This window comes from Rana temporaria, chromosome 9 (genome assembly GCF_905171775.1).
Source record: "Rana temporaria chromosome 9, aRanTem1.1, whole genome shotgun sequence".
NCBI lineage: Eukaryota > Metazoa > Chordata > Amphibia > Anura > Ranidae > Rana > Rana temporaria.
In genome coordinates this window covers 147,689,478-147,717,282 of record NC_053497.1, presented here as the reverse complement: position 1 = coordinate 147,717,282, position 27,805 = coordinate 147,689,478, and the positions used below count along the sequence as shown (strand labels likewise).

The 27,805-nt window shown below is 46.3% G+C and overlaps 1 protein-coding gene across 1 annotated transcript in view; it reads left to right on the top strand.

The window, feature by feature from the left end:
• The window catches only part of LOC120914219 (protein FAM102A-like), an 83,473-nt gene that overhangs the window by 37,437 nt on the left and 18,231 nt on the right, over window positions 1-27,805 (top strand). Inside the window, exons 2-4 of the mRNA XM_040324811.1 lie at window positions 12,062-12,182; window positions 16,393-16,422; window positions 17,722-17,838. Of these exons, the coding sequence (XP_040180745.1) occupies window positions 12,062-12,182; window positions 16,393-16,422; window positions 17,722-17,838 (268 nt within the window). The remainder of the gene's footprint in view (window positions 1-12,061; window positions 12,183-16,392; window positions 16,423-17,721; window positions 17,839-27,805) is intronic.

The following is a 27,805-nucleotide window of genomic DNA, read 5'->3' as shown; positions in this document are numbered from 1 at the left end:
TAGAAGTGGTTAATACCAGGGAAAGACACGTAGAAGTGTTTAGTACTAGGGAAAGACACGTAAAAGTGGTTAATACCAGGGAAAGACACGTAGAAGTGGTTAATACCAGGGAAAGACACGTAGAAGTGGTTAATACCAGGGAAAGACACGTAGAAGTGGTTAATACCAGATAAAGACACGTAGAAGTGGTTAATACCAGGGAAAGACACGTAGAAGTGGTTAATACCAGGGAAAGACACGTAGAAGTGGTTAATACCAGGGAAAGACACGTAGAAGTGGTTAATACCAGGGAAAGACACGTAGAAGTGGTTAATACCAGATAAAGACACGTAGAAGTGGTTAATACCAGGGAAAGACACGTAGAAGTGGTTAATACCAGGAAAAGACACGTAGAAGTGGTTAATACCAGGGAAAGACACGTAGAAGTGGTTAATACCAGGAAAAGACACGTAGAAGTGGTTAATACCAGGGAAAGACACGTAGAAGTGGTTAATACCAGGTAAAGACACGTAGAAGTGGTTAATACCAGGGAAAGACACGTAGAAGTGGTTAATACCAGGGAAAGACACGTAGAAGTGGTTAATACCAGGGAAAGACACGTAGAAGTGGTTAATACCAGGGAAAGACACGTAGAAGCATTTAGTACCAGGGAAAGACACGTAGAAGTGGTTAATACCAGGTAAAGACACGTAGAAGCGTTTAGTACCAGGGAAAGACACGTAGAAGTGGTTAATACCAGGGAAAGACACGTAGAAGTGGTTAATACCAGGGAAAGACACGTAGAAGTGGTTAATACCAGGGAAAGACACGTAGAAGTGGTTAATACCAGGTAAAGACACGTAGAAGCGTTTAGTACCAGGGAAAGACACGTAGAAGTGGTTAATACCAGGGAAAGACACGTAGAAGTGGTTAATACCAGGGAAAGACACGTAGAAGTGGTTAATACCAGGGAAAGACACGTAGAAGTGGTTAATACCAGGGAAAGACACGTAGAAGTGGTTAATACCAGGGAAAGACACGTAGAAGTGGTTAATACCAGGGAAAGACACGTAGAAGTGGTTAATACCAGGGAAAGACACGTAGAAGCATTTAGTACCAGGGAAAGACACGTAGAAGTGGTTAATACCAGGTAAAGACACGTAGAAGCGTTTAGTACCAGGGAAAGACACGTAGAAGTGGTTAATACCAGGGAAAGACACGTAGAAGTGGTTAATACCAGGGAAAGACACGTAGAAGTGGTTAATACCAGGGAAAGACACGTAGAAGTGGTTAATACCAGGTAAAGACACGTAGAAGCGTTTAGTACCAGGGAAAGACACGTAGAAGTGGTTAATACCAGGTAAAGACACGTAGAAGCGTTTAGTACTAGGGAAAGACACGTAAAAGTGGTTAATACCAGGGAAAGACACGTAGAAGTGGTTAATACCAGGGAAAGACACGTAGAAGTGGTTAATACCAGGGAAAGACACGTAGAAGTGGTTAATACCAGATAAAGACACGTAGAAGTGGTTAATACCAGGGAAAGACACGTAGAAGTGGTTAATACCAGGGAAAGACACGTAGAAGTGGTTAATACCAGGGAAAGACACGTAGAAGTGGTTAATACCAGGGAAAGACACGTAGAAGTGGTTAATACCAGATAAAGACACGTAGAAGTGGTTAATACCAGGGAAAGACACGTAGAAGTGGTTAATACCAGGAAAAGACACGTAGAAGTGGTTAATACCAGGGAAAGACACGTAGAAGTGGTTAATACCAGGAAAAGACACGTAGAAGTGGTTAATACCAGGGAAAGACACGTAGAAGTGGTTAATACCAGGTAAAGACACGTAGAAGTGGTTAATACCAGGGAAAGACATGTAGAAGTGGTTAATACATGTATTTGCAATTGGCGTAAGTTTCATTTTCAGTGGAGAAAATGGAATGAAGCTTTCATTGCATTATCTTTATTATGATTATTTGTTGGCTGCTTTGGGAAGAAGATGGCAGTGGGTGCCAGTAGCACATGACCCGGCGGTCGTGGAGGATATCTGCTGGAATATGCCCACTTTTGCTGTGAGAAGACTCCAGTGTAAGTGAGAGTAGTGACTTGTCTTTTCCAGGTTGGACTTTGGACTTTGACCTTTTCTGATCCCTGAAGAATTTTAGGAATGTGCTCATGAGGAACTTGTTGCTACCAGCAGGCCCAGGAATCTGGCTAGTCCACCTAGAGGTTATATCCCAGGAGCTGCCTCTGTCTATTCTCACTCCTGATAAACAACCAGTCTGGTTATCTGTCATCCATGTGTACCCTTGTAAAGCTCTTCCTTATATCTGGGGTTACCCACCTTGATAAGTACATGGACCTTGACTTAAGTCATTTGTCAACAAATTGGCACTGAAAATGAAAGTATGCAAGCTCAGTAGAGGAAAACATTATCACACTATTCTGGTCCACACAATTATTTCACATCGACCTTCAAGCTTCATGAGGCAAAATCAATGGAAGTCATCCATCTGTACGGGGGCTTTTATTAATAAAATGCTGAATTCAGCTGCTTAGAGAACTCCAAATGTAAAATAAAAACAGATGCCAGAAACTGCTAACTTGTTTTTACATTTTGCTGTTTGTGTAATCTCTTTATATCTCATTGCTACATGAGTGGTGAGGCTGCCAGAAGATGTACGGTATTTGTCTGTACATGTATTGGAATCATTATTGGTATCATTTAGTTGCCAAGGTGCAATAAAACTCCAGATATTTTATCCTGGCTGATACGGTAGCATAGCAATAATCTCTACAAACAATTAGTTTTGTCCAAAGCAATCCACCAAGCTTCATAAAGTTCTAAGAGCAGTCTTCTGACCAGTTACTTCCTGGTTTCTAGGCCTAGGCAAATGATGTCATACAGGAGAGGAGGAGGGGCATTCTCTGCTAAGCACACCCCCTTGCCTATGTTTCATCACTCCAGGCGACCCGACAGAATGTGCAACGAAAGTGACGTTCCGTCACCGCCATCTTGCTACACCCCGCACTCCTCCATACTAAAGATACACTGAGAAGGGGGAAAAGCGGACATCTTGTTACACCCACCGGAGTTTTGCATAATACATGTTTTTTTAACAGTAAACTGAGTTTTTATATAGTAAAATACAGTACTTGGAACTCCTTCTTACTGTTTCGATTTAGAATTTTAAAAGCTGTGGCAAGTGTGCTGATCTTACAGGTTTGTCAATCTGACAGAAGTCCGCTGCTTTTAAAATTCAACATCTAAACAGTCAGATGGAGTTCGAAGTACTGTATTTCACTATATAAACTCAGTTTACTGTGAAAAAAAAACATGTAAAATGCAATACTCCGGTGGGTGTAACAAGATGTCCGCTTACCCCGTTCTCAGTGTATCCTTCCTATGGACGAGTGTAGCAAGATGGTGGCGACAAAACATCACTTCTGTTACACATTCTGACGGGTCGCCAAATCTGACAAAACACACATGCCTGAGCTAAGGGCAAATAGATTTCAGGATGTTCAGATGATGCTTCATGCATCATCTGCCCTTACTCAAGATGGCCACAGCCAGAGATGCTAGGGAGGTGTTTTTCAAAGTAATTTCTAAGCAAAATAAGGCGTGGAGACCTGGATGGGGGAAGTTTGCTTTGAACATTAAAAACTGAATTGAATAGCATGTTTTGTGGTGCTCAGATGCAGTGTAGTTCTGCTTTAATAAGAACTGTACTTGATGTTTTTAGATCAGACTTTCTCAGGTGTGTATGTTGCCTGGCCAAATTTGTATTCAAGTAGAAAATCCATATTAATATTTTATAGACTATTTTAGGATCGTGTCCGTGGTGATTATCTTGTAGTCCCCTGCCTCCCGTAGAAGCAAATGGGTTTAATAGGCCCCCCTCAGGCTTTTATGCCTTGCTCTGCCATGCCCTTATGCTGTGCCCTAGGCATCTATCCACCAAGCATGCCACATTGACATTGCTTTGAGTTAGAAGGGGTGCAGGATACTGGGCAGCCCTGGTTCCATATGTAGCGATACAGATTGCCTAAGTCAGTAAAGTAATACAGGTGATGGACTGAGAAAGTCTAGGAAACTGTAAGCAAATAATATTGTATTCATCACTGAATCCTAAGAGTAATATGATGAGAATGTAGATGCCGGTATAGTGAGTAGTAGCTCAGTGACATGGAATCTGGTTTTGCTGACAGAAATAGAAACATATTACGACTTGTCCTTTTTCTGCTAATTAAGTACTGTATGTGTGTGTTGTGCCATTATTCATTTTTTATAGGTATGTCATTACATCTAAAGTGATTGTCAAGTCTGTATTTATTTATATATATATAAAACGTGTTATACTTGCCTGCCCTGTGCAGTAGATTTGCACAGAACAGCCCAGATCCTCCTCTTTTCACATCCCTCTTCTGTGATCCTGGCCCCTCCCTCCTGTTGAGAGCCTTCCACAGCAAGCAGCTTGCTTTGGGGGCACCCGAACCGAGTCACAGCTCCCTGTGTCCATTCAGACATGGAGCTGTGGCCTGGCCCCGCCCCCTCTCTCTCCTGATTGGCTGGCTGACTGACTGACTTTGACAGCAGCGGGAGCCAATGGCGCTGCTGCTGTGTCTCAGCCAATCAGGAGGGGGAGTCTCGGACGGCCGAGACACTCGTGGACATGCTGGACAGAGATGGGCTCAGCTAAGTATTAGGAGGTGCTGAGGGCGGCTGCTGCACTCAGAAGGCTTTTTATCTGAATGCATAGCATGCGTTCGGATAAAAAGCCCTCTGCCTTTACAACTCCTTTAACCACTTCTCCACTGCCCACCGTCAAATGACGGCGGGCGGCAGACCCTATTGTTCTGGGTGGACGTCTTATGACGTTGCGCCTTTAAAAGCCACTAGGGGGCGCGCGCACGCCGCGTCACTGTGGCCGCCAGGCACCCGCGATTGCCCAGTAACTGAGCAGGACCGTGGATCTGTGTGTGTAAACGCACAGATCCATGTCCTGTCCGGGAGAGGGGGCCGATGGTGTGTCCCTTGTACATAGGGACAACCATCGATCACCTCCCCCAGTCACTCCCCTCCCCCCACAGTAAGAATCACTCCCTAGGGAACGCATTATCCCCTTGATCGCCCCCTAGTGTTAACCCCTTCCCTGCCAGTCACATTTATACAGTAATCAATGCATTTTTATAGCAGGGATCGCTGTATAAATGTGAATAGTCCCAAAAATGTGTCCGATGTGTCCCCCTCTCCCCCACCACAGATTGAATGCTGGTTTTCCAGCAGGACCGTTTGACAGAAGCCGATTGTTGGATGTAGGGAAGCAGTTCTGGTATAGGCATGAAATATTGGGGGGTACTGGTCAGGTGGACAGACCAAGTGTGGGTTAGGTGTGGTGGCGACAAAGTGAAATCTGTAAGGTGACCTTACACTGGACCCGTCTCACTGTACCAGTGTCCTGTGATCTCCCGCTGTCAGGCTCTGAGATTACACATTTCCAGTCCAGGGATTTGATCCCCGTGGCTTAATCTCATATCCCTACCTCTCGGTGTGTATTATTATTATTATACAGGATTTATATAGCGCCAACAGTTTACGCAGCACTTTGTGTATGAACAAGAAACCTTCTAAATGGTCAGCACATCACTTGAATGGTGGTGACCAATCGGAAGCCGTCTAGTCCGTCCTGTCAACACTGCCAGGAGAGAGGCGAAAGCCTGGAGGCTAACAAATCCCCAGAAAGGTGAAGTAGCAGCCCGGTACATGACAGCGGGGGATGGGGAAGGAGGTCCAGTGTAAGATCCTCTTTTTCTGTAAAGCTGAATTTATGGCTTGAAAAAACGCTGTTCCTAGAGGAGTTTAGCATTTTTTTAATGCCTCTAGAAGCAGCTAATGTGCCCATGCATATTGGGCAGTCTAGAGGCGTTTTTTGTTTTCTCCTGTTTTTTGCTGTGCAGATGCTGTCAGTAACTCTTCTCCCACTGCCAATTGAGTTTCAGACAGTATTCTGCAAAACCTTTACTTCTCTGTCTATTGAACTGTGCTCCACATTGCAAAATCCACACTTGATATATGTTCAACCCTCGCTCCCCCTGCCTTTTCCTATTATCATAACCTGATCAGTGCTGCACATCCTCCGTCCATCTCTGTTGCCTGCCTTTTGAACCTCAGTATTGCACATCTTATACCCCAGTTCCCCTGTTGTGCAATCAGTAGTATTGCACATCCTCACTCCTCTCTGTTGCCCCATAGTGGGCAGTATTGCACCTCTCTACGCCCTTCCCTGTTGCCTCTTGCTGGTCAGTGGTCAGCATTGCACAGTTTCTTTGAATGTGGGGCACACTGCAGTAATTGAAGCTGATAATTGTGCTTGCGAGTCCCCAGGCTACAGAAGGAGTCTGTGTGCCTAATGTAAACGCGTGTTTACAGTTCAGCGTATCCCCAGCTGCCGCTTACATCAGTTTATTATCTTCTCTCATGATCTGGGCCAGATGCGTCCTCCCCAGTGTCTGATAAGGCAGTCAGATCGACAAGAGGAACCCGATCTTTGCTAGTTATGTTTTGGCTGTTAGTAATTTGCCAGATAAGGAAAGAGCCATGGACAGTTCCTGTATTTCCATTACTATTAATGAGCTGGTGTTGTGTATGGTACACTATATATACCATGTCATAGTGTGGAAGAATCGGCCTTTCCACCTTCTCACTCTCTGGCTGTGAGGAAACATCAGCTATTACAGGCAATCTGTTGAATGAGAGACGTAGTGTTTGGTGATTGGGGTATAGTCCGGGGTTACAGTTGTGTGTTTATAGGGTATTAGGGTAAGGTGAGGTAAGGAGACTTCTGCCTACAAGACTGAGGAACATACATGGGCATGGTTCTATTGGGTTCACTTTATTGCATATGACCCCGGAGGTGGCAAACACATTTCATTCTCCTTGCTCTTCTCCACTCTCTTCTTCTTCTCTTTCTTCTGTCTTTTATCTCCCCCTGTGTATCCCCCTCCCTCACCCTTTTCCACCCATCTCTTAAGATGGCCATAGACAATTATATTTTTTTCACATCTAACCGATTCCTCCATCCATCTATACTGTGCAGATGGGTAGATCCCCCTACTGTGGATTTCGTATTCTGTCAGCCGGCGCCCACAGCTATCACAATCCCCGAACAATGGTTGCATCTGATTTGTTGCAGCCACTGTTTGTTATCAGACAATTTTCCATCCTGCTCCTTCAATCTTTCAATTGAAGCATGTCGGATAGAAGGATGGCAGCAGGGCCACCCATGGAGCTATTTTCAGCCATTTAGAGTAGTGACCCCCAGGACACACTATTTAGATCCCAGGTTAATCTTCACCTCCCTTTTGGTTTCCCCTTCCTGGTTTTATGGAAAAAGATGCCTGAAAACCAAATTCCACCAAACCTGACTATACACATAAGTACAGCTCAGAGCATGCAATAGACTGAGGGATATTCATTCTGAACCGTACCGGGTGCAACATGACTTGACTTTATGGGGTTGGTCTACTAAAGACAAATAGGCTGTTCACTTTCCAAGGAAATTTTCTTCACAGCTTAGTGACTGTGGACAAATTTACTTTGCAAAAATGCCCAATCACATGCAAGGAAAAAAAAATCTGCATTTTGCTTGTGCAGGTTTGGATGATCGAAGTCAGCAGAGCTTCCCTCATTCTCTACGCTCTGGAAAAATTCCCTTAGACTCTTCACTTTGCAAAGCAAGTTGCACTTTTCAACTTCCTTTACAAAGTGAACTGTCTATTTGCCTTTGGTAAATCAAGCCCTGCATTTTCTGTAAATCTGACCAATTGTAATGACAGAAATGGTAAAGAATTAGAAAAAAATTGTTATGTATTAAATATATTTAAAAATCATTTTGCACGAATACTGTATCCAAATTTGGCTTGATTTCAGTGTAATCTTATGTAATGCTATTCCCAAGCTGAGAGATGCATTCACATGTGCTGAGGAGAGAGAAGAGGGGTGACCTCATCGGTCTGTTGGTGCTCCTTCACTGTCCAATCACAGGCTGGGGAGAGGAGGAAATCCTCTGGTGTTCTGAGTTAATGGAGATGGCATAATCCTGATTAATTAAGAGATCACTGCCTGCTCCATTCGATGGCCGGGCTTCTATACAGCAGACCACAGCATCTTTGCAGGATGTGCCATATAAATGGCAATGCACGCGGCGTGGGTGGAGACATGACACCAGAGCAGGTCATTGCAGCCTCTCTGATGCGGCCAACAAGTTTCATAAAAGAAAACCTTGAAATAACCTAAAGGCAGGTAAACTTCAATTAATGATTAAAATGATGGTAGTTGGCTTATGCAGCCATTGACTTGCTGATACTTAAATGGGTGAGGAGGTCTCCAGCTGTCCTGCTCTATCCAGAAGATCCAGGACTTTGTGACCTGAGTTCCCTCTCTAGTCTATACTCTTCTATACTCCGCATAGTCGCAGCACTGGCTTTAAGAACTAATCATAATGACCTCTCTGTTTTCAGTGCTGTCAATTACACAGCAGGCCTATATTTTACCTGAAATTGCAAATCACTTGAGGATTTCAGTGATGGTTACAGTTTCATGATAGGAGTAGAAGCAATTACTGAGGAACCAAAGAATTGTGATATACAGAGGGCCCCCCTCCCCTTCTGTCTGGGCTTCTGGGCTCATTCAGATGGGACACATTAGTTGTATCTCGGCTCTGTGCATTCAGCTGTGAACCATAGGAAGTCCTGCCTACATGTGACAGTTCGGGTTCCTGTCAGCTGCAATCACACTTCACTGAGTTGCTGCACTGCCACTCTGTCCATCAGACTAATTGCTCCAAATGTTTTACCCGGTCTCTATGCATATGTAAGATTTCCTGCTAAGATCGCAGTCCAGAAACACTGCTAATTCATCAGATTCATATATGCAGCTACTTATATCAACTAACTGTATATTAACTGACAGCTAGTAGAAAAAGGTATGCTGAATCTGCTTTTATTTTTTGTTTTGGATAAAAAACAGGTGTGCTGATTTGCATTCTTGACAGTAGCAAAATTCACCTATAGCAGCTGCACTACTACTGAGAACTGAGCGAGCAATGACTGCTGATCACTCCCTTCTCCCCTCCGCTCTGAGCAGAGAGCTGCGAGTGTGCCGGCCCTCAGTTCTGCCCCTCCGGCACTCACTGGGAATGTTGGGGAGAGTAGGAAGAAGGTGGCTCTGAGAGACTGAGCCAGCTGCCTGTCCAGGCATCTGGGTGGATCCCAGTTTGGATGGGTTTAGTGCCCCGCTGTCGGCTGAAAATGGATCACAGCAGTGCAGAACAAACTCTTTATAGAAGTCAAGCCAAAAAAGCTTTGGCAATATTTCTTCTTTTAGGCTCCATGCACACTGAAGCTGAAAAAATTCAGTTTATTGGCATTTTGGGCTTTTTTTAAAAAGCCCATAAACTGAACTCTGTTAGCCTATGTGCCCATGCACACCTGGGTGTTTTTTAGTGTTAATGAGCTTTGGCGTTTGTCTTTTTTCTGAATGCCCGATATTTGCGTTCAAAGTGCCGTTTTTCGGCGGGGAAAAATCCATTGAAAAAAAATGAAAAAAGCTACACGCAAAAACGCTATTGCAAAAACGCTAAAAAAATGTTGAAAGGCTCCCTGCAAAGCTACTGGCGTTTTTTTGTTTTGTTTAGCTTGTGTGTGCATGGAGCCTAAACGTAAGCTCTCACCAGCAGCTTTCATAACCTCTTGTCTTGAATTGTAACAGTACTGGAGGTATTTTGTAAAGTGCTGCACAAACTGTTGCCATCCTGCATAATGATAATAATCTAAACCCAGGAACAAACCAAATGCAGCCACCACGCAGGCAAGGCCTGGTAAGCTGCAATACATCACTCTTGTTCTTGGGTTTACATATTCTTTAATATAATACGTGTAAAAAAAAAAGAAATCTAAAAAATATTTGCTTTGATTTTCTGGAACATATCACAGTGCATGACTGTTCATTTTCTACAGAATAGTTTCTAAAAGGAAAACCACATAAGGTGTTGAGTAGGGCCCCTGGTAGCTAGAGGAAGCTGTACCTACCCAGGATATTGTCACAGATCTGTGGCTTCAGTAGTTTCCTTTCCAAATGAGCTGCACGCTACACCAAGCCTCAGCTACTGCAGGACTGCGGCATGCACTGTCAGCAGGGCTAGATCATATTTTGAGCATACTTTCGACCTTTTGATAATAAGATGGATCGATGATTAGCTATTAAAAAAAATCTGGCTCATTTAGTAAAGCACAGGATTTCTGAGTTTCAAAAAGCATTGTAATTTGTGACATAAGTATACTTATTATGATATTATAATAGTGACTGAGAATTAACAGTATTTGTGACATTACAGTGCCTCCAATTGCATCATAATATTGACTGTCAATATCATGTTCCTTTCCGCATAGATTTTGTTTTGCAAAATATGTAGTGCAGTGCTACCCTGACTAAACTCCAACTCACATGAAAAGCTTTCAATAATCAGGTGATAGAAAAATAATGGTGAAAAGGGCATTTTATACAAAGCATGTTATGAGAGACTTGCCTTAAAATGAAACCCTCCAGCGGTGCGCTGTCACCGCTTCCATCGTCACCGGATCTTCCTTCCAAGTTTGTGGGCTCCAGCCATTTTAAATGACTGTGCCACAACGGCGTCACTCCAACGCATGCAAATGGGAGTCACGGCAGCAGCACAGAGCTCTGAAGGGACAAGCATGTGCATGCCATTTCTTTCGGAGGGAATGTGCGCTGTGGAAATAGTAGAGAATATCTCCTAAACGGCGCACATTTTAGGAGATATTCCTTGTACCTACAGGTAGGCTTTTCTTATAGGTTTACCTGTAGGTACAAGTAACCATGCAGTTTTTACTACCGCTTTAAATTGCACACTGTGAAGTGCCGCCTAATCATCGGTGTCTCTCCAAACGGCTCAACCTTCGTAATATGAGGTCTAACACGCTTGTATCCCCACAGGGAAAAAATTTCGGTAAGGTCCACTTTGAGTCCTTGATAATGTCTGTGTGTGATGTATTTTTTGATTTATATACATGCTACTGGATTTGTACCGTGCCTTTGTTTCAATAAAAAATAACTTTCTGATTGTCGAAGTGATTGTAAATGTAATTTTTAATAAAATAAAAATAAATTGCAAACATGTTCTACTTGCCTGCTCTGCGCAATAGATTTGCAGAGCGGCCCTGATCCTCCTCTTCTTGGGTCCCACGCTGACGTTCCTAGTTCCTCCACCCTGCCAAGTGCCCCCATAGCAAGCTGCTGCTATGAGGGCATGTATGCTGCCTCGATCCCATGACCCGCTTTACATTGACGCACAGAGTGGGGCTTGGTCCCACCCTCCTCTCAGGCTCTCCCTCCTCACTACCAGTGATTGACAGTAGCATGAGCCAATGAAGATGGAGAGGGCTAATGCTCTCATGCACATCACTAAATTGAGATTGGGTTCATGTAAGTATAAGACCCCTTTCACACTGGAGGCGTTTTTGAGGCGCTAAAGGGCTAAAAAAAAAATAGCACCCGAAAAACACCTTTCCTGCAGCCCCAGTGTGAGAGCCCGAGTGCTTTCACACTGGAGCGGTGCGTTTGTAGGACGTTAGAAAAAGTCCTGCAAGCAGCATGTTTAGGAGCGGTGTATACAGCGCCATTGCCGAAGTGCCGCTTTTTCTGACGCCTTTAACCATCTATTCGGCTGCTAAAACTAGCTGCACTTTACTGCTAACGCAGACCGCTGGCAGTGTGAAAGAGGTCTAAGTGAGGGCATTGGGGGGGAGCTGCATGCAGAAGTTTGTTTTTATCTTTAATGCCAGGAATGCATTAAGGTAAAGAAAAAAACTTCTGCCTTTAGAAAAGCTTTAAAATTGCCGACTCTGCCCCTTCATGTGTAGAAGCAGAACTTCTTCTGAAATGAATGTCTATGTAAAAATGTTTATTCCCTGCTGTATTAACATTGTTATTTGATGAGTATAACCAATTTTCAGGGTTGATGAGGCTAAACCTGTCCCCTTGTTTCCCACAATCAGGGAGGAAGTACAGGAAAACTGTGTTCGCTGGACGAAGAAACTGAACTTTGTCTGTAAAATGAGTGCCAACCCTGCCACTGGTGTGCTGGACCCCTGCACCTGTAGAGTCTCCGTCCGGAAGGTAAGCAGATGACAACTGTGACACACTGCTGGGGGGGGGGCGCGCCTCATGTGGTGCATGCTTGAAGAGGCCATTATGTCTGCTAAGCCGTATAATCTCAGCGTATGGTCCAAGGATTTAGTATGATGCTGTGACCAAGTAATTGTTCACTGAGGGGTTATACAACTAAAATGGCAAGATGACATCATGGACAGGGAAGGAGCTGTGCCAGCAAGTCTGTGGGATCGCACTTCAATTGTATTATATCCCTGGTCTGACTGTTCTTTTGTATTCCTTTTGCTCTGAACCATGTGTTTTGCTTGGTATTATATCCCTGGTTCAGAGTGTGGCCGTGTTGTCACTTGTTCCTTGGTAACACGGACTGCAAAGTGCTGGTTCAGCCCCTCACTGGCTCCTAGTGGATTAATAGAAAGTGCAGTTAATGTGCGCTTGTCTCCTGTACTGAGGCTAGGCAGACATTTTGGGGGTACACCTCTCGCTTCATTTGGTGGCTGTTGGACAGGAAGTGAAGGGAAATCTCCCCAATGGAATGCAGATGACAAAAAAAAACTGAGGTTATAACTAGGGTTGTCCCGATACCACTTTTTTGAGACCGAGTACAAGTACGATACTTTTTTTTCAAGTACTCGCCAATACCGATACTTTTTTTAATACACTATGCTTTTAAATATTGGGCACATAACATGCATACAGAGGACTTTTTGCACAAGATATTGTATGCCATTTGCAGTAATGTCACACAGCTGTGTGCACACATCCTATCCTCCACAAATGGCACTCCCCATCCCCTACACACCCCTCTGGTCTTCAATGGATGTAATAAAATACAGTTCACTGACATGCAGCTGTTCCGATTATCTGAGGGAATGCTAATGAATTGCTTGGACATGTAGTCCCCCTCTCTCACCTCTCAGGCTGTATCTAGCTTGCATGCCGAACACAGATAAGGTCCTGGTACCGGTCCTCCTTGCAGTACCCCCTGTGGAGGATATGTCGGATCTGATCCAGATATTGCTCCTCGTCATGGGGGGGGCTGTTCATGGTGAGGGGGGGCCTGAGAGAGATGAACGGAGAGATCAGGAACATGTACACAGCACACATCGCCTCATACAGCCCCCTCCGTCTGTATATACCTGCTCCGGGTGTACACACGCCGTCTCCTTCGCTGCTACCGGCATTCTGTATGTCCGAGAAACGCGGGAATGGAGGAACTCGGTTTCCCAGCAATGATTTAGTTACCTATCACGGACATCCTCTCATCCTCGTCCATGGGATGAGGATGAGAGGGTGTCCGTGATAGGCAGAACACTGACTCACTTGCTGGGAGTGTTCCCCTATCACAGACGAAGAGGAGGCGCGGCTTTTATACACTGGATGGCTGCCGTCTACAGAGACACAGGCATTACACGCTGCATCTCTCTCTCCCAGGTATCGGATCAGGCATCGGGAGCATTTGCGCGAGTACAAGTACTTGCGCAAATGCTCGGTATCGGGACAACCCTAGTTATAACCCTCCCTTACTCTATCCAAAAATAAAAATAACGTTTTGCCCTCACTTCTACTTTAACGTTTTTGTGAAAGAAAACCCTAATGTATTTATTTTTGTTTTGGATAGAGAAGAGTAGAGTTAGAACTACTAGCAGGTTTTTAGTGTGTGTGTGTGTGTGTGTGGGTGTCCCCTCTCCAAAAATATCCCCCCTTCTCTGTTTATCCTGATTATTGTCACCAAGACAGAAGCAGATGGGAAAACCTAACTTTTAGAGTTGTTACCAGAGCAAGAGGTGAGAGAGAGATTTTCATAGGGGACAATTGTTAGTGACAAGGGAGTTCCTCTGACTTTGGGGAAATTTCCTCCTTTCCAGTTGATTCTCCAGAGCAGGAAAATGGGGAAATCTCCACAGATAGGAGAAAATAACCTAATGGGATTCGTCCCCTTCTTGTTCTTGCCACAACCCCCAAAAAAAAAAAAACAACAAAAGGGGGGGGGGGGGGGGTGTTTTGACATAAACTTAAAAAGTGGTTCCAAAGATGAAATGTTTTTTACCTTAAAGTGATTGTAAAGGCTCGTTGTTTTTTTTTTTTTTTTTTAAATAACAAACATGTTATACTTGCCTCCTCTATGCAGTTGGTTTTGCACAGAGCAGCCCAGATCCTCCTCTTCTCGGGTCCCTCTTTTCTGTTCCTGGCTGCTCCTCCTATCGAGTGCCCCTCAGCCAGCAGCCTGCTACAGGGGACACCCGAGCCGAGTCAGAGCTCCATGTATTCATTCAGACACAGAGCCCCGACCTGTCCCCCTCCCTCTCTCCCCTGATTGGCTGACTGATTTTGATTGACAGCATGGGAGCCAATGGCACCGCTGCAGTGTCCTGTTTGAGATCCAACCCACACATCTGCCCCCATAGCACACAGCTTGGTTTTGGGGAAGACACAGAAGAGGAAAAGCCAAGATTGCTGGTGGGGGACCCCAGAAGAGGAGGTTCAGGGCTGCTCTATGCAATAGCTTTGCACAGAGCACTTGAATATAACATGTTTATTTTAACGTAAAAAAATCTATTTGTCTTTACAAACACTTTAAATCAACAGCAATCGGCTCCTGATTACTTTTTTTTAAAAATCCGGTAGTTTTTATTAAACAGATTTTCTTTTAACAGGATCAACTTATACAAATTCACACTTCTTCAGAATGAGTTAGGCCTCGTACAGACGACCGAACATGTCTGCTGAAACTGGTCCACTGACCAGTTTCAGCAGACATGTTCGGTCGTGTGTACGGCCGACCGGACAGGTTTCCAGCGGACATTTGTCCAGCCGACCGTTTTGCAGCGGACAAATGTTTCTTAGCATGCTCAGAAACATGTCCGCTGAAAGCCTGTCCGTCGGACATGTTCGGTCGTCTGTACAGACTCACCGTACATGTCCGACCGGCCACCATCCCTCGCATGCGTCAAGTGATTCGACGCATGCGTGGAAGCTTTGAACTTCCAGGGCCGCCCCGTCGCCGCATCATCGTCGCGGCCCTGCGTATTGTTTACGCGCGGATTTCTGTATGATGGTGTGTACAACCATCATACAGAAATCTCCGACCGGACATGTCCGCTGAAAACGGTCCGGCGGACCGTTTTCAGCGGACTGTCCGGTCGTCTGTACGAGGCCTTAGAAGCATCACATAGTGCAGCATTATTTTAAATAAAACGTAAATATCTACAATCTTTGTCTGCTTTGCAGATTATATTTGCATCTCAACAATTACTGTATTTATTGGCGTATAACACACTTTTTTACGCTGAAAATAGAGGGTAAACTGTGCCTGCGTGTTATACGCAGGGGGCTGTGGAAAGTTTTTTTCCTGAAACTTCCCTCTTAAAGTTAGGGTGCGTGTTATACGCCGATAAATACGGTACTTAATATATACATATCCTATAATACGGCTAAAATGGCTTTGAAGTGTTTGTGCAGGTTTCCAGGTTACTCTTTTCCTCATTAAACCTGTACTAATAAAATATGTAGGCTGACATCTGGCCGTCACACTGATCACTTCCGTACTTCTCACTGACAGAACAAGTATGCAGATCAGGAGCTCAGACTTCACTCTGACATTTCTGGGTTGCATGTTTGTTCCAAGTAAGTGATTCAGAAAATATTGAAGCCGTTAGATCAGCATGACAAGCAGCTCACTAAAGAAAGTCCGCAACTTTTTTTATTTTTTTTATCAACATATCACATTAAAAGGTATATTTTAACAAATTGAAATGGGGGGAAATAGGAGAAGTTCAGTCACACACGTTATTTTTCCACTATCGTGAGTCTGGCCATATTGTTTTCCCTGGTGAGGGTAAAAGCAGAATGTACACCCTTGTATCATAGAAGTAGTGCCATACTCTGATAATTGAGTGAGGACTATTATAGGAGTATTGTGTCTGTGGACTTTATGTGGGTGAGATGAGTAGGAGGCATTGTAGAAGATGCTGTGCGTGTGAGACGTGGGCTGAGCCTGTGTGATGCAGGATGTGAGATGTGGGCCGCAGTGCGCACAGATAATGCTACACGTCGTCTTAACCCTTTAATCGTCACAGTGATCTCTGATAATGGTTGGGGATGAAGAGATTAGGGGGGGGGGAGCTGACTGAACAGATCTCTGTCACTAATTGTTGCTGCTTGTTTGCTTCATGGCGTCAGAATGAAAATAATAATCTATCTTTTCCTGTTACAGGAACTGAAGGGTGGAAAAGCGTTTTCAAAGGTAAGACGGGGGAAATAAATCTTTCATTAGACTCTCTAGTGTTTTTCCCTCCATCCTGACAGTACGCAAAACTTTTTAGGCTTAAAGAAAAACGTATCCAGGTCAAGCCAATGGGTTCCATTTAATGCTCCCTCCCCAGCAGCCTATAGGCTGATGAGACACGGGCGACTCTGCCGCTAGGAATCCTGCTGCTGATAGTTTGTCAGAAACCGCAATGGCAGGATTGCTAAGAGGTTGCCTGTTTGTCCCTATGTAATTCAGAAGCATTGTAGTCCGCGCCAGAGCGACATCTCACTGTGTGTGACTATAAAGGGAGCGATTCTATGGGACACACAGGCAGCCTTTTTCAGCTGGCGATTTGTCACTAGCTTGTGTGTCATAAGCCATACTCGCTTTTACTTTTCCCCATCACAACTCCATTCATCCACCAGAATTGAGGAAGCCCCGTGTAAACTATGTATTACTCCAGTGACATGAATGCACCCACAATGCCCCTGGTCGGCAGAGACCATGTGATCTCCGATACCTAGGCTTTAGATCACAAGAGAGAACTTGAGGACATTATATTTATGGGAAAACAGGGTTTTTTTTGTTTGTTTTTTTATGTTTATACTCATAATAATGCTATTTGGAAATGTTCACAAATGCCCAGGCTGAATCCTGTGGTATGTTATGGGTCCAGTTCAGGAGATGCTTTGCATATAAACACAGCGGCCTAGCAACACAGGAAGGTATTTGTTGATTCATACCTGTGTATTAGGTTACAGATTTTCAGGTAGTGAGTCAGAGGCTTTTGGAATTGTGACTTGCGTTTACAAATGGCAGAAGAGCCGTAAAGAATCTACTATGAATCACATGACAGACAGGCCGGACATCAGTCCAGTATTATCGCACTATCACTGGGAGAGTGTGAGAAGAGCCTGGTCAGCACACTGCGCAGGAAGCCGCCATAAGGACACTGTGGGCTGAGCATCCTCCCATTTTAGGCCCCTTCCTCCCTGGGTTTCCTGACACTGTGATGGGATGTAGAGACCCCCTGCCAACACCACCATGTGACGCAGGCAAACACTGCAATAAAAGTACTTATTTGTTTCCTTTCTATTAAGATGCGTAACTTGTGGCATTGGCAGGGAGCGAACAGGGGGAAATCGCTGTGGCGCTGTCCTTTTCCTATTTATATAACAATATATAGTGTGCGTACATTGCAATAATTTTTTTATCATTCCTTACTCTTCGCTTGTGTGCCTCCATCTTGGCTATCTCTCACTCTCTCTTAAATCATTATGGTTTCCTTTACAGCTGGGCTTTGCTGACCTGAACCTGGCTGAGTTTGCGGGTTCTGGATCCACAGTACGCTGCTGCCTTCTGGAAGGATATGACACACGAAATACTAGACAGGACAACTCTATCCTAAAGGTATCGTATGCTAGTCATTATCATTCACTTCCTGTTTTACTTCCTGTTTTACTTGCCTACTGATCTTCGATTTTATCCAGCTTCTTTCAAATTATATTGGAGACAATTTTGTAGGTACAGTATTTTCTTAAAGGTTAAGTTCACCTTTTAGTTTCACCTTTCACCTGTTGCATTTTACACCTACTTCCCAGCCCTCTCCTTTTGACAGCATGAAGGGGTCCTCTCCCCTGCAGCTGCTGTCACATTTAAAATGGGTGCAGCTGTGTGGGGCTCTGCCTGCACAGCCACATCATTCATTCACAGATATCCGTGAATGAATAAACTACAAGTCTCATCTCCCACCGCAGCAGACAGACATGTAGTTATCAAGGGACTGCAAGTGCGGTAATCAGCGCCCTTGTAGTCCAGTACAGAGGAAGTTTCTGCGGGAGCCTAACATTTCACTCATGATCCACTGATCGCAGGTGCAATGCTTTGGAGGCTCATGTTCATTTATTATAATTTTTTTATGAAAGCTGAACTTAAAGCGAAGGTCCACACAATTTTTTTTTTAATTAAAGCCAGCAGCTACAAATACTGCAGCTGCTGACTTTTAAAAAAAAATGGACACTAACCTGCCCAGCGCGCCCGTGATGTTGGCAGCAGAAGAGAAGCAATCGCTCGTCTCTCGGCTGCTCTCGCCACCATCCTCGCTGAAGGAATCAGGAAGTGAAGCATTGCAGCTTCAATGCCCGGTTCCCTACTGCGCATGCGCGAGTAGCACAGCGAACCTTTACTGGTCCCCACTCTTTCTTAGGACCAGTGTGTTTTCCAGGAGACAGCCGGGGGGAGAGCGGAAAGTGGTGTGACTCCCACGGGAGTCTATGCCCAGAAGTGGGTGCAAATACCTGTCTTAGACAGGTATCTGCACCCCCCTCCCCCTAAAAGGTGCCAAATATGACACCGGAGGGGGGAGGGTTCCAAAAAGCGGAAGTTCCGTTTTTGGGTGGAACTCTGCTTTAACCTTTTAGGGCCCATTCACACTAGAATGCAGTGCGGGAAACCCGCGTTCCTGTGCAGTTTCCCACACCACATTCCATTCACACTGACCTTGCGATCTAAAGCGGGTGTCGGTGCAAAGTTAACAGTGCCCCAAATGCAGTGCGCTTGCCTGCACTGAATTGCATGGTAAAAAAGTACATGCACTACTCAAAATGAATGGGACAGAAATCGCACTGCACATAACTGCATGTAAATCATACAGGAACCACACTGCGTTCCTGTGCCATTCCTTTTCCAATGCAGTTCCTGGTGTGAATGTTGGTGTTATGCCACGTACACGCAACCATTTTTAATGGTCTAGAAAAAACAAAATTTTTTTCAACCCGATTTATTGTTTAAACTGGCCTTGCCTACACACAATCGTGAAAAAAATGCTCTAGCAAAGCGCGGTGACGTACAACACGTACAACGGCACTATAAAGGGGAAGTTCCGTTCGGATGGCACCACCCTTGGGGCTGCTTTTGCTGATTTTGTGTTCGTAAAAGTTTGAGAGACGATTCACGCTTTTCAGTTTTCGTGCTTTTTCAGTCTGTTACTGCGTGACAAATGTGCGATCTCCATTACGAACGCTAGTTTTACGAGAACAAGTGCTCCCGTCTCATAATTTGCTTGAGCATGCACGTTTTTTTCACGTCGGTAAAGCCCACACACACAACCATTTTTTTACAACGTTAAAAATTCTCTGGAGCCCACACACAATCGTTTTTAATGACATAAAAAAAACTTCATTTTTTTACAACCTGAAAAACGGCCGTGTGTACGCGTCATTAGGCTTTTTTTATTTCTCAGTTTTTGACTCTTAGTTGGCAGAGCCAGTTCCTGGACCTTATTATTTTCTGAGTGTGTACTAGGTATTGGTGGACACAGAGCTAGTTAGGCTGAAGTTTAATTATTAGCCCAGTCGTGCCACCATAAATTGCTACTGGTTAGCCAATAAAGTTGGTGAAATCCACAGGCTGAATAAAAAAAAATTAACAAATTCCTATATCCACACTATGCAGTACAGAGGGACGAATCTTCCACTGCAGCTATTGTATTTTGATAGTTGGCACCAGCGCCTGTCACAATACCCAAAGAGCAGCTGCATCTGATTGGATGGTTTGTCCTACAATTTTCCCATAATCTAAAGGATTTCACGTGCTGATGACAAGGCCACTCATAGAGCAAATTCACACAGTGCATGACCAGCTTAAAGTGGTTGTAAAGCCACTATCGTGATATCCCCTCTGTTAAATAAGGACACGTGCCGCACAGTATTCATTTTATAAAAAATATGTTGATTTCTACCTTGTTTCAAAGCATCTCCCGGCACTCACGTGACTCCTTGACTCTCTGGTATACTATTTACGATGGTTTTATAGCAGCAGGAGTGGCACTGTCACAAGATGACCGACAGGGAAGGAGTGGGGAGAGGACAGGAGAGCCATGATAAACTGTGGTCAATTTACAAACGGGAGGGAAGAACCAGGCAGGATCAGACAGGTATTTCAGGTGATTCAGAGGGGCCAACTTACACAGAACAAGCACTGTGCTGTATAACATGCTTTAAAGGAACAGAATCCTTCTTTTTCTTTTTTTTTTTGGGAACAAGCGCTTTAGGAATAGCAAATGTCACTTAACAGATGGAAGAAATGACTCCCCATCTTGCCAACTAGTCAGGTAGCATGAAGTGACAATAATACTTGATGATGATGGCTCTGTGCTTCAACTGATCACTACTACATGATACGTGTGTAGTGTAATTCATAGGGAGCCATTTGTCCACCTGTTTTATCAAGCAATTTGCTGCTCTTAGTGGTTAATTGATATCCATTCTTGTAACCCAACTAGGCTACCGTATCTATTTCTCTTCCGTTCATGGACAGACACAGCAGCATTGACCTTAGGGTTATATACCTTTCCCACTAGGCAGAAAAAAACAGCACTTTAAGTGTTAAAAACACTTCTCTCAGTACAGCACCTCCCGGGGGACATTTCCCCTGGGTACATCCCACTCTCTGGAAGCATTCAGCCTCAGTTTTAATCTGCCTAGCGTCAGGAGAGCTTGGCCTTTTCTGGAGTCCATGTGCTCTGGAGATTTTTTGCGATTTTTTTTCGCCTTTATTTGTTTTTTGCTCCTGCATTTTTGGATCCTGGGATCTCTGTCAACTGCCGACTGGGTGACAGGCTGGATCTCGATCCTTGTAGTCCCCCCATGTTCGGCCATCAAGCGTGTGTGTCGGTCTTTAACTAGGCCGTCCACGACATGCCCCGTTGCTCCAGGGGCGGCCGGTGAACTACATGTTCCAGGGCACACATATGACCGGTCTCTATGGCTGTGTCACAGTGTGCCCGGCCGACAGCCATGCCACGTTGGTTCTGTCTGGAATGCCTCCAGCCGGTGGTCGCAGGACGGGTAAGTAGTATCCCCTTGCCTCGGCAGGGTGATTTTGGCTGGTGCATTCCTGGGGAGGTCGACTGAGGGTCCGCCCTGCTTTCCTCTCTCCCTTTTCCTCTCCCTCCTTTGCTGTTGCTGGGTGGCGGCTGTGAGGTGGGGGGTCCACCTGGGGGGGGCTCTGCTACTGCCGGGTGGGCTGTGCTGCTGTGGGGTACTGTATTTTGTGCTGTACTGGTGCTGTATTTTTTTACTGTAAGGTGCTGTCTGTGTCTGCTGTGTTTCACTGTGTGTATACACGTGTACGGCCGTCATTTTGCCGGAGCCGCGGCTCTATGTCGGCGGCCATTTTCTTGTAGCCCGCATGCTGTTTTTCTGCATGTCGGCAGCCATTTTAGAAATCTTTTGGCCTCTAGTGCCTGGAATAACGGCGCAAACACCACAGTTTTTTATTTTAAGGAAACGACACAAGCGGCACTCTTAGCTCTGCACAGCAGTGAGTGAGTGAGAAACTTGTATAGCGCAACACATGCGAACTGAATCGCCTCTGGGCGCTTGGCATCCATTCCCTGGGCCCTCAGAAGAGATGGGTCTTGATCTTTCTCCTGAAGGCCAGGTGGTTTACCTCCAACCGGATGTTCGTTGGTAGAGCGTTCCATAGTCTGGGTCCTTGGACCGCAAATCTTCGTTCTCCTTTGGATTTGTATCTGGTTTTGGGTATCTGGAGTAGATTTTTGATTGTGGATCGCAGAATGCGATTGGTATTGTGAGCTTTTAGTTTCTTGCATAGATATTGGGGGGCAAGTCACCCAATGCACTTATGAGTTAGAGTGCCTTGAAGGTGATTCTGTCTTTTACTGGTAACCAATGAAGGGATCTCAGTGAAGGTGAGATTGATTCTCATGTTTTTTTCCCCAGTCACAAGTCGAGCGGCTGTATTTTGAACGACTTGCAGACGAGTGATTTGGTAGTTTGGGAGTCCAAGATAGAGGGCATTAGCATAGTCGAGTCTGGAGTTGATAATTGTTTTCCCGCCACGACTGCTATGTCTTCTTTTGGAATAAAGGGGGTGAGTCTGCGTAGTAGGCGCAACAGATGGTGCGATCCGCTCACTACTGACCCTATTTGTGCGTCCATTGTCATGTTGGTGTTGAAGATGACTCCTAGACTTTTGACTTTGGTGCAAGGGGCGATAATTTGACCCAGAATGGGCGGGGGCATCCATGTTTTTGCAGGATGAATCTTTCGGTTGGCCTGAAACAGGAGGAGTTCTGTTTTTGAGCCATTGAGTTTGAGGTAACTCTTAGTCATCCGATCTTCTATCAAAGAAAGGCATTTCTCTAGTCCTAGATAATGATCCTTTTTGTTGCAAATGCGAAAATAAAGTTGTGTGTCATCTGCATAGGAATGGTAAAGTAACTTCTGGTTACTGATGATTGCAAAAAGAGGGCGAAGATAGATATTAAAAAGAACAGGCGACACTGTGCGTGTTTCAGAAGTGAAAGGACCAAGTTTCACTATTTGTGATCGGTTTTCCAAAAAGGAGAACCACGATAAATCACATTCCGTAACTCCGGCTACTTCACCAAGCCGTGTCAGCAATAATTGGTGGTCTACTGTATCAAAAGCTGCGCTTAGGTCCAGCAGTACTAGAAGACAAGATTCTCTTTCGTCTGCGGCCTCGAGAGCGTCATCCCATATTTTGAGCAGTGCTGTTTCCGTCCCGTGAACAGGACGGAAACCGGACTGGAATGGGTTAAGTAATTTGTGGGTGTCGAGGTGACGTTGTACAACTTCTTTCTCCATTAGCTTGGAGAAGACATTTAGGCCTGTTATGGGACGACGATGGTTAGGGTCTTTGGGGTCGAGGGCGTTTTTTTTTTTTTTTTTTTAATTGGTTTGATTGAACCTTGTTTCAGCAAGGGTGGCACCAAGCCTTCCTTGAATGACTGGTTTATATGCTGCATGATAGCTGGAGCCAAAATATCGGCACATTCTTTCAGCAGTTTAGTGGGGATGATATCATTGGGCGCTGTGCTATTTCGCAGAGTCCTGATGATGTTTTTAGTGGCCTCGATGGAAATGGGTTTTAGGGTGAAGTTAGCTGGTTGCAGAGGAGTTATATGGGTGTTGGGTTTGTGATTTAGGGGGGGTACAGCCTGGTTCTGGTTGGTGAGTCCCCGGGGGTCCCCTGCTCTCTGTATCAGCCAGGAGGGTGACCGGTGGGTCCCGTTTTTGGGTCTGCAGTACTAAGGTGGCATTTTTAGGTGGGACGGCATGGAGTCTGAACCACCAGGGCCCTCATGTGAGGCTTCTTCCCCAACAATGCCAGAGTTAACCCTTAGTGCCCCTGCTCCTGTGGCCTCGCTGGATGCTGTGACGGCAGTCCTGGAGGCGTTTGTTGCCAGGATTGAAGCGGCAAGTGGCCAGAAGGGGGGTAAAAAGCGCCCCCTCCCTGAGCCTGCTTCTGGGGATGTCTCTGACGCAGAATCAGGTGCTGCTTCTGTATTTGACTATGGTTCTGTCATGTCAGATGATGCAGACTTAACCCACGAGGACAGTGAGGACGATTCTGCTTCAGGGTCAAAGCAGGATACGGAATTTGTTGGAGCTCTATCACTGCGGTGCGGGATACTCTAAAACTTGAGGATTTGGCGGAGACATGCCGGTCCCTTTTTGGGTTCCGCAAGCCACCCCGCACCGCAAAAGTGTTCCGTATCTGGACAAATTGTTATACAAGGAATGGGATCGGCCATAGAAAGCTTTTGCTGTACCAAAGTACTTTGCGGTCCGTTACCCACTTTTTTTGGAAATCCTCCCCAAACGGGCATCTCCTCCATCAGTGGACCCCCCTGTGTCCAGGCTGAACAAGGCTACCACGTTGCCTGTGGAAGGGGCTCCTGCATTTAAGGACCCCGCAGATAGGAGAGCTGAGGCTGTGGCCCGCTCCTTATTCACAGTGGTGGGGTCGGCGGTGAGACCGGTTTTGGCCAGGGCTCTGGTGTTGCAGACACTTACCGAACGGGCTAAGTCCCTGGTGCAGGAGCTGGAGGCGCAGAATGCTTCCGAGACCTGCGTTAGTGCAAGGTATAAAGTTTGTCTGTGAGTCAGCCCTGGATACGCTTCCCTTGCTCTCCAGGGCCTCCGCCTACGCGGTGGTACTACGCCGCCTTGTGTGGCTGAAGTGTTGGTCTGCGGACCAGTCCTCTAAGAAGTCCCTGGTGGACTTGCCCTTTAAGGGTGAACGGCTTTTTGGGGCATCCCTGGATGACATCATAAAGGATGCCACAGGCGGTAAGAGCACTCTGCTCCCGCAGTCTGGGAAGGGTAAGGAGCCTCGCTGTAGGCAAGGGCCCTCATTTACTACCACCAAGCGTTTTTTTCGCCCACCAAGTGCGGCAGGAAAACGTTTTCAGGGTGCTAAGGCGTCCACTGAAGGACAAAAGCGCACCTGGTACCGCAAGCCCAACAAGCCTGCATCCGCATGAAGGTTTGCCCCCGCCCACATCTCGGGTGGGGGGCCGGCTTCGAATTTGCCGGCTTCAAATTTGCGGCTCGGTGGAGGTCTTTTCTTTCCGACTGTTGGGTTTGCGAAGTAGTTTCCTCGGGGTACAAGATAGTTTCTCTCCTGTCCACCAAACATATTTTTTTTTTCCCTCCAACCTCCGGCTTCCTCCGGGTCGCCTGAAGGATCGGTCGGGCTGTCCAGGATCTTCTGGTCAGGGGAGTGACTGTGCTGGTTCCCTCACCGGAAAGTTTTCAGGGGTTTTACTCCAATCTGTTTGTAGTCCCCAAGAAGGATGGGGTCCGTCCAGTCCTGGACCTCAAGGCCCTCAATTGTTTTGTCAAAGTACAAAAGTTCAGGATGGAGTCGATACGCTCAGTAATAGCAGCGCTCCATCAGGGGGATTCCCTAGCATCCTTGGATATCAAGGACGCGTACCTGCATATCCCCATATGTGCAAAACGCCAGAGATTTCTGCGTTTTGCGATCGGAGAGGACCACTTTCAATTTGTGGCACTCCCGTTCGGCCTGGCCTCGGCACCACAGGTTTTTACCAAGGTGCTCGCCCTGATTCTGGCCCTGCTGGGGCAGCGCGGTATCGCTATTGTGGGATACCTGGACGACCTTCTTATGAGAGCTTCCTCAAGCTCAGAGTTAGAGGACGTGTCTATCACCTGTCAGACCCTCCGAGAATTTGGTTGGCTGCTGAATATCCAGAAGTCAGTACTGGTACCGTCTCAGCAGCTGAAGTATCTGGGGTTGGTCCTGGATTCCTCGGAGGCGAGAGTTTTCCTCCCAGCGGAAAAATTGCAGACTCTGCAATCTGTGGTGCAGCGATTGGCGACCCAGTGGTCGTCACTTCGCTTTTGCATGAGGGTGCTGGGTCTGATGGTGGCCTCTTTCGAGGCAGTCCCGTATGCCCAATTCCACACTCGAGTGTTACAGAAGGAGATTCTGTCACGTTGTAACAAGCTTCCTTCGTCTCTGGATTACCAGATTCGGGTGAGTCGACTGACCAAGTCCTCCCTTGTGTGGTGGTTGACATCTCCGGTACTCCGGACCGGGAAATCGTTTCTGCCGTGTCACTGGACAGTGATCACGACGGATGCCAGCCTCTCCGGCTGGGGGGGTGTCTGGGGTGTCCAGTCAGCCCAGGGGCGCTGGACTCAGGAGGAGTCTCGTCTTTCAATCAATGTACTGGAGCTCCAAGTGGTCTCTGGGTCTGCAAGGCCGACTGGTCAGAATCCAGTCCGACAACGCCACGGTCGTGGCATACGTCACTCATCAGGGGGGCACACGAAGCTCGGCTGCAGCGACGGAAGTCGCGCACATCCTCCGGTGGGCCGAAAGCTACGTTCCAGCTCTGTCGGCGGTGTACATTCCGGGGGTGCTGAATTGGCTAGACCAAAGGCTAGACCAAGGAGAATGGTCACTACACCCGGAGGTGTTTCAGACTCTGTGCCAAAAATGGGGCGCTCCGGACGTGGACCTTCTAGCGTCCCGTCTCAATCGGAAGGTGTCACGATTTCCGACCAGATCGAGGGACCCGTGGGTGGACGCGTCAGACGCGCTGGTGGCACCTTGGGGTCACCTAATATACGCCTTTCCTCCCCTGCAGCTTCTTCCTCGCCTGCTACGCAGGGTGGAAGCCGAGGGGATACCAACAATCCTGATCGCCCCGGATTGGCCACGCCGTCCCTGGTACGCGGACCTGGTGAGTCTGGTGGCAGACGTTCCCTGGCGTCTACCCCTGAGAGAAGACCTTCTGTTGCAAGGTCCTATCTTTCACCCTGCTTTACAGTCGCTGGCTTTGATGGCGTGGCTGTTGAGAGCCAGGTGTTGAAGGACCGAGGCCTGTCGGGCTTGGTGATCTCTACCATGCTACGAGCACAGAAGTCCACTTTACGAAAGATTTACCATCGTACGTGGAAGGCCTACTTCTCTATGTGTGAAGAGATGAAGGGGCACCCCGTACATAGGTGGTGTCCCGAATTCTGCTGTTTTTACAGCGTGGAGTGGATCAGGCTCTCGCCTTAAGTACGGTTAAGAGTCGGATCTCGGCTCTAGCTGTCTACTTTCAGCGACCCTTGGCGGCGCACTCCTTGGTGCATACGTTTGTGCAGGGGGTCCGGCATGTGGCCCCTCCTGTGCGTCCTCCACTACCTCCATGGGACTTGAATTTAGTTCTTTCGGCGCTTCAAGAAGCTCCGTTTGAGGACATTCGGAAGATTCCCTTGTTGACTCTGTCTCAGAAGGTGTTTTTTCTGGTGGCAATTACTTCGGTCAGGCGAGTATCTGAACTGGCGGCCTTGTCTTGCAAGGTGCCCTACTTAGTCATCCATAAGGACCTTTTTCAGGTCACGGCGCATTCGACCAGGGCGATTGGTGCCTCTTGGGCTTTCCGTCATCAAGCATCTGTCTTACAGGTATGTAAGGCGGCGACCTGGTCGTCAATCCACGCCTTCTCAAAATTTTACAAGGTGGATGTGAGTGCATCTTCGGATGCCTCCTTTGGCCGCAAGATTTTACAGGCGGCATTTTAAGGTTGAAGTTCCTCTGTTGAGGAACTCTGGTTTGTTTGGGGTGAAGCTTGGTTTGCTGTGTTTTTTTCCCACCCCTCGAAATTTTTGACACTGCTTGGGGACGTCCCTAAGGTCAATGCTGTCTGTTCATGAATGGAAGAGAAAATAGGATTTTTGTACTCACCGTAAAATCCATTTCTCTGAGTTCATGGACGGACACAGCACTCACTCCTCCTTTGTTTGTACCGCTTGTCTACGAACTGAGGCTGGATGCTTCCAGAGAGTGGGATGTACCCGGGGGACACATCCCTTGGGAGGTGCTGTACTAAGAGAAGTGTTTTTAACACTTAAAGTGCTGTTTTTTTCTGCCTAGTCTCTCCTAGAAGGAAAGGTATATAACCCTAAGGTCAATGCTGCTGTGTGCGACCATGAACTCGGAGAAATGGATTTTACGGTGAGTACAAAAATCCAATTTTTCTGGCTTGTTTTTACACCACAATTCCAGCCTTCCAGATGCATTTCTG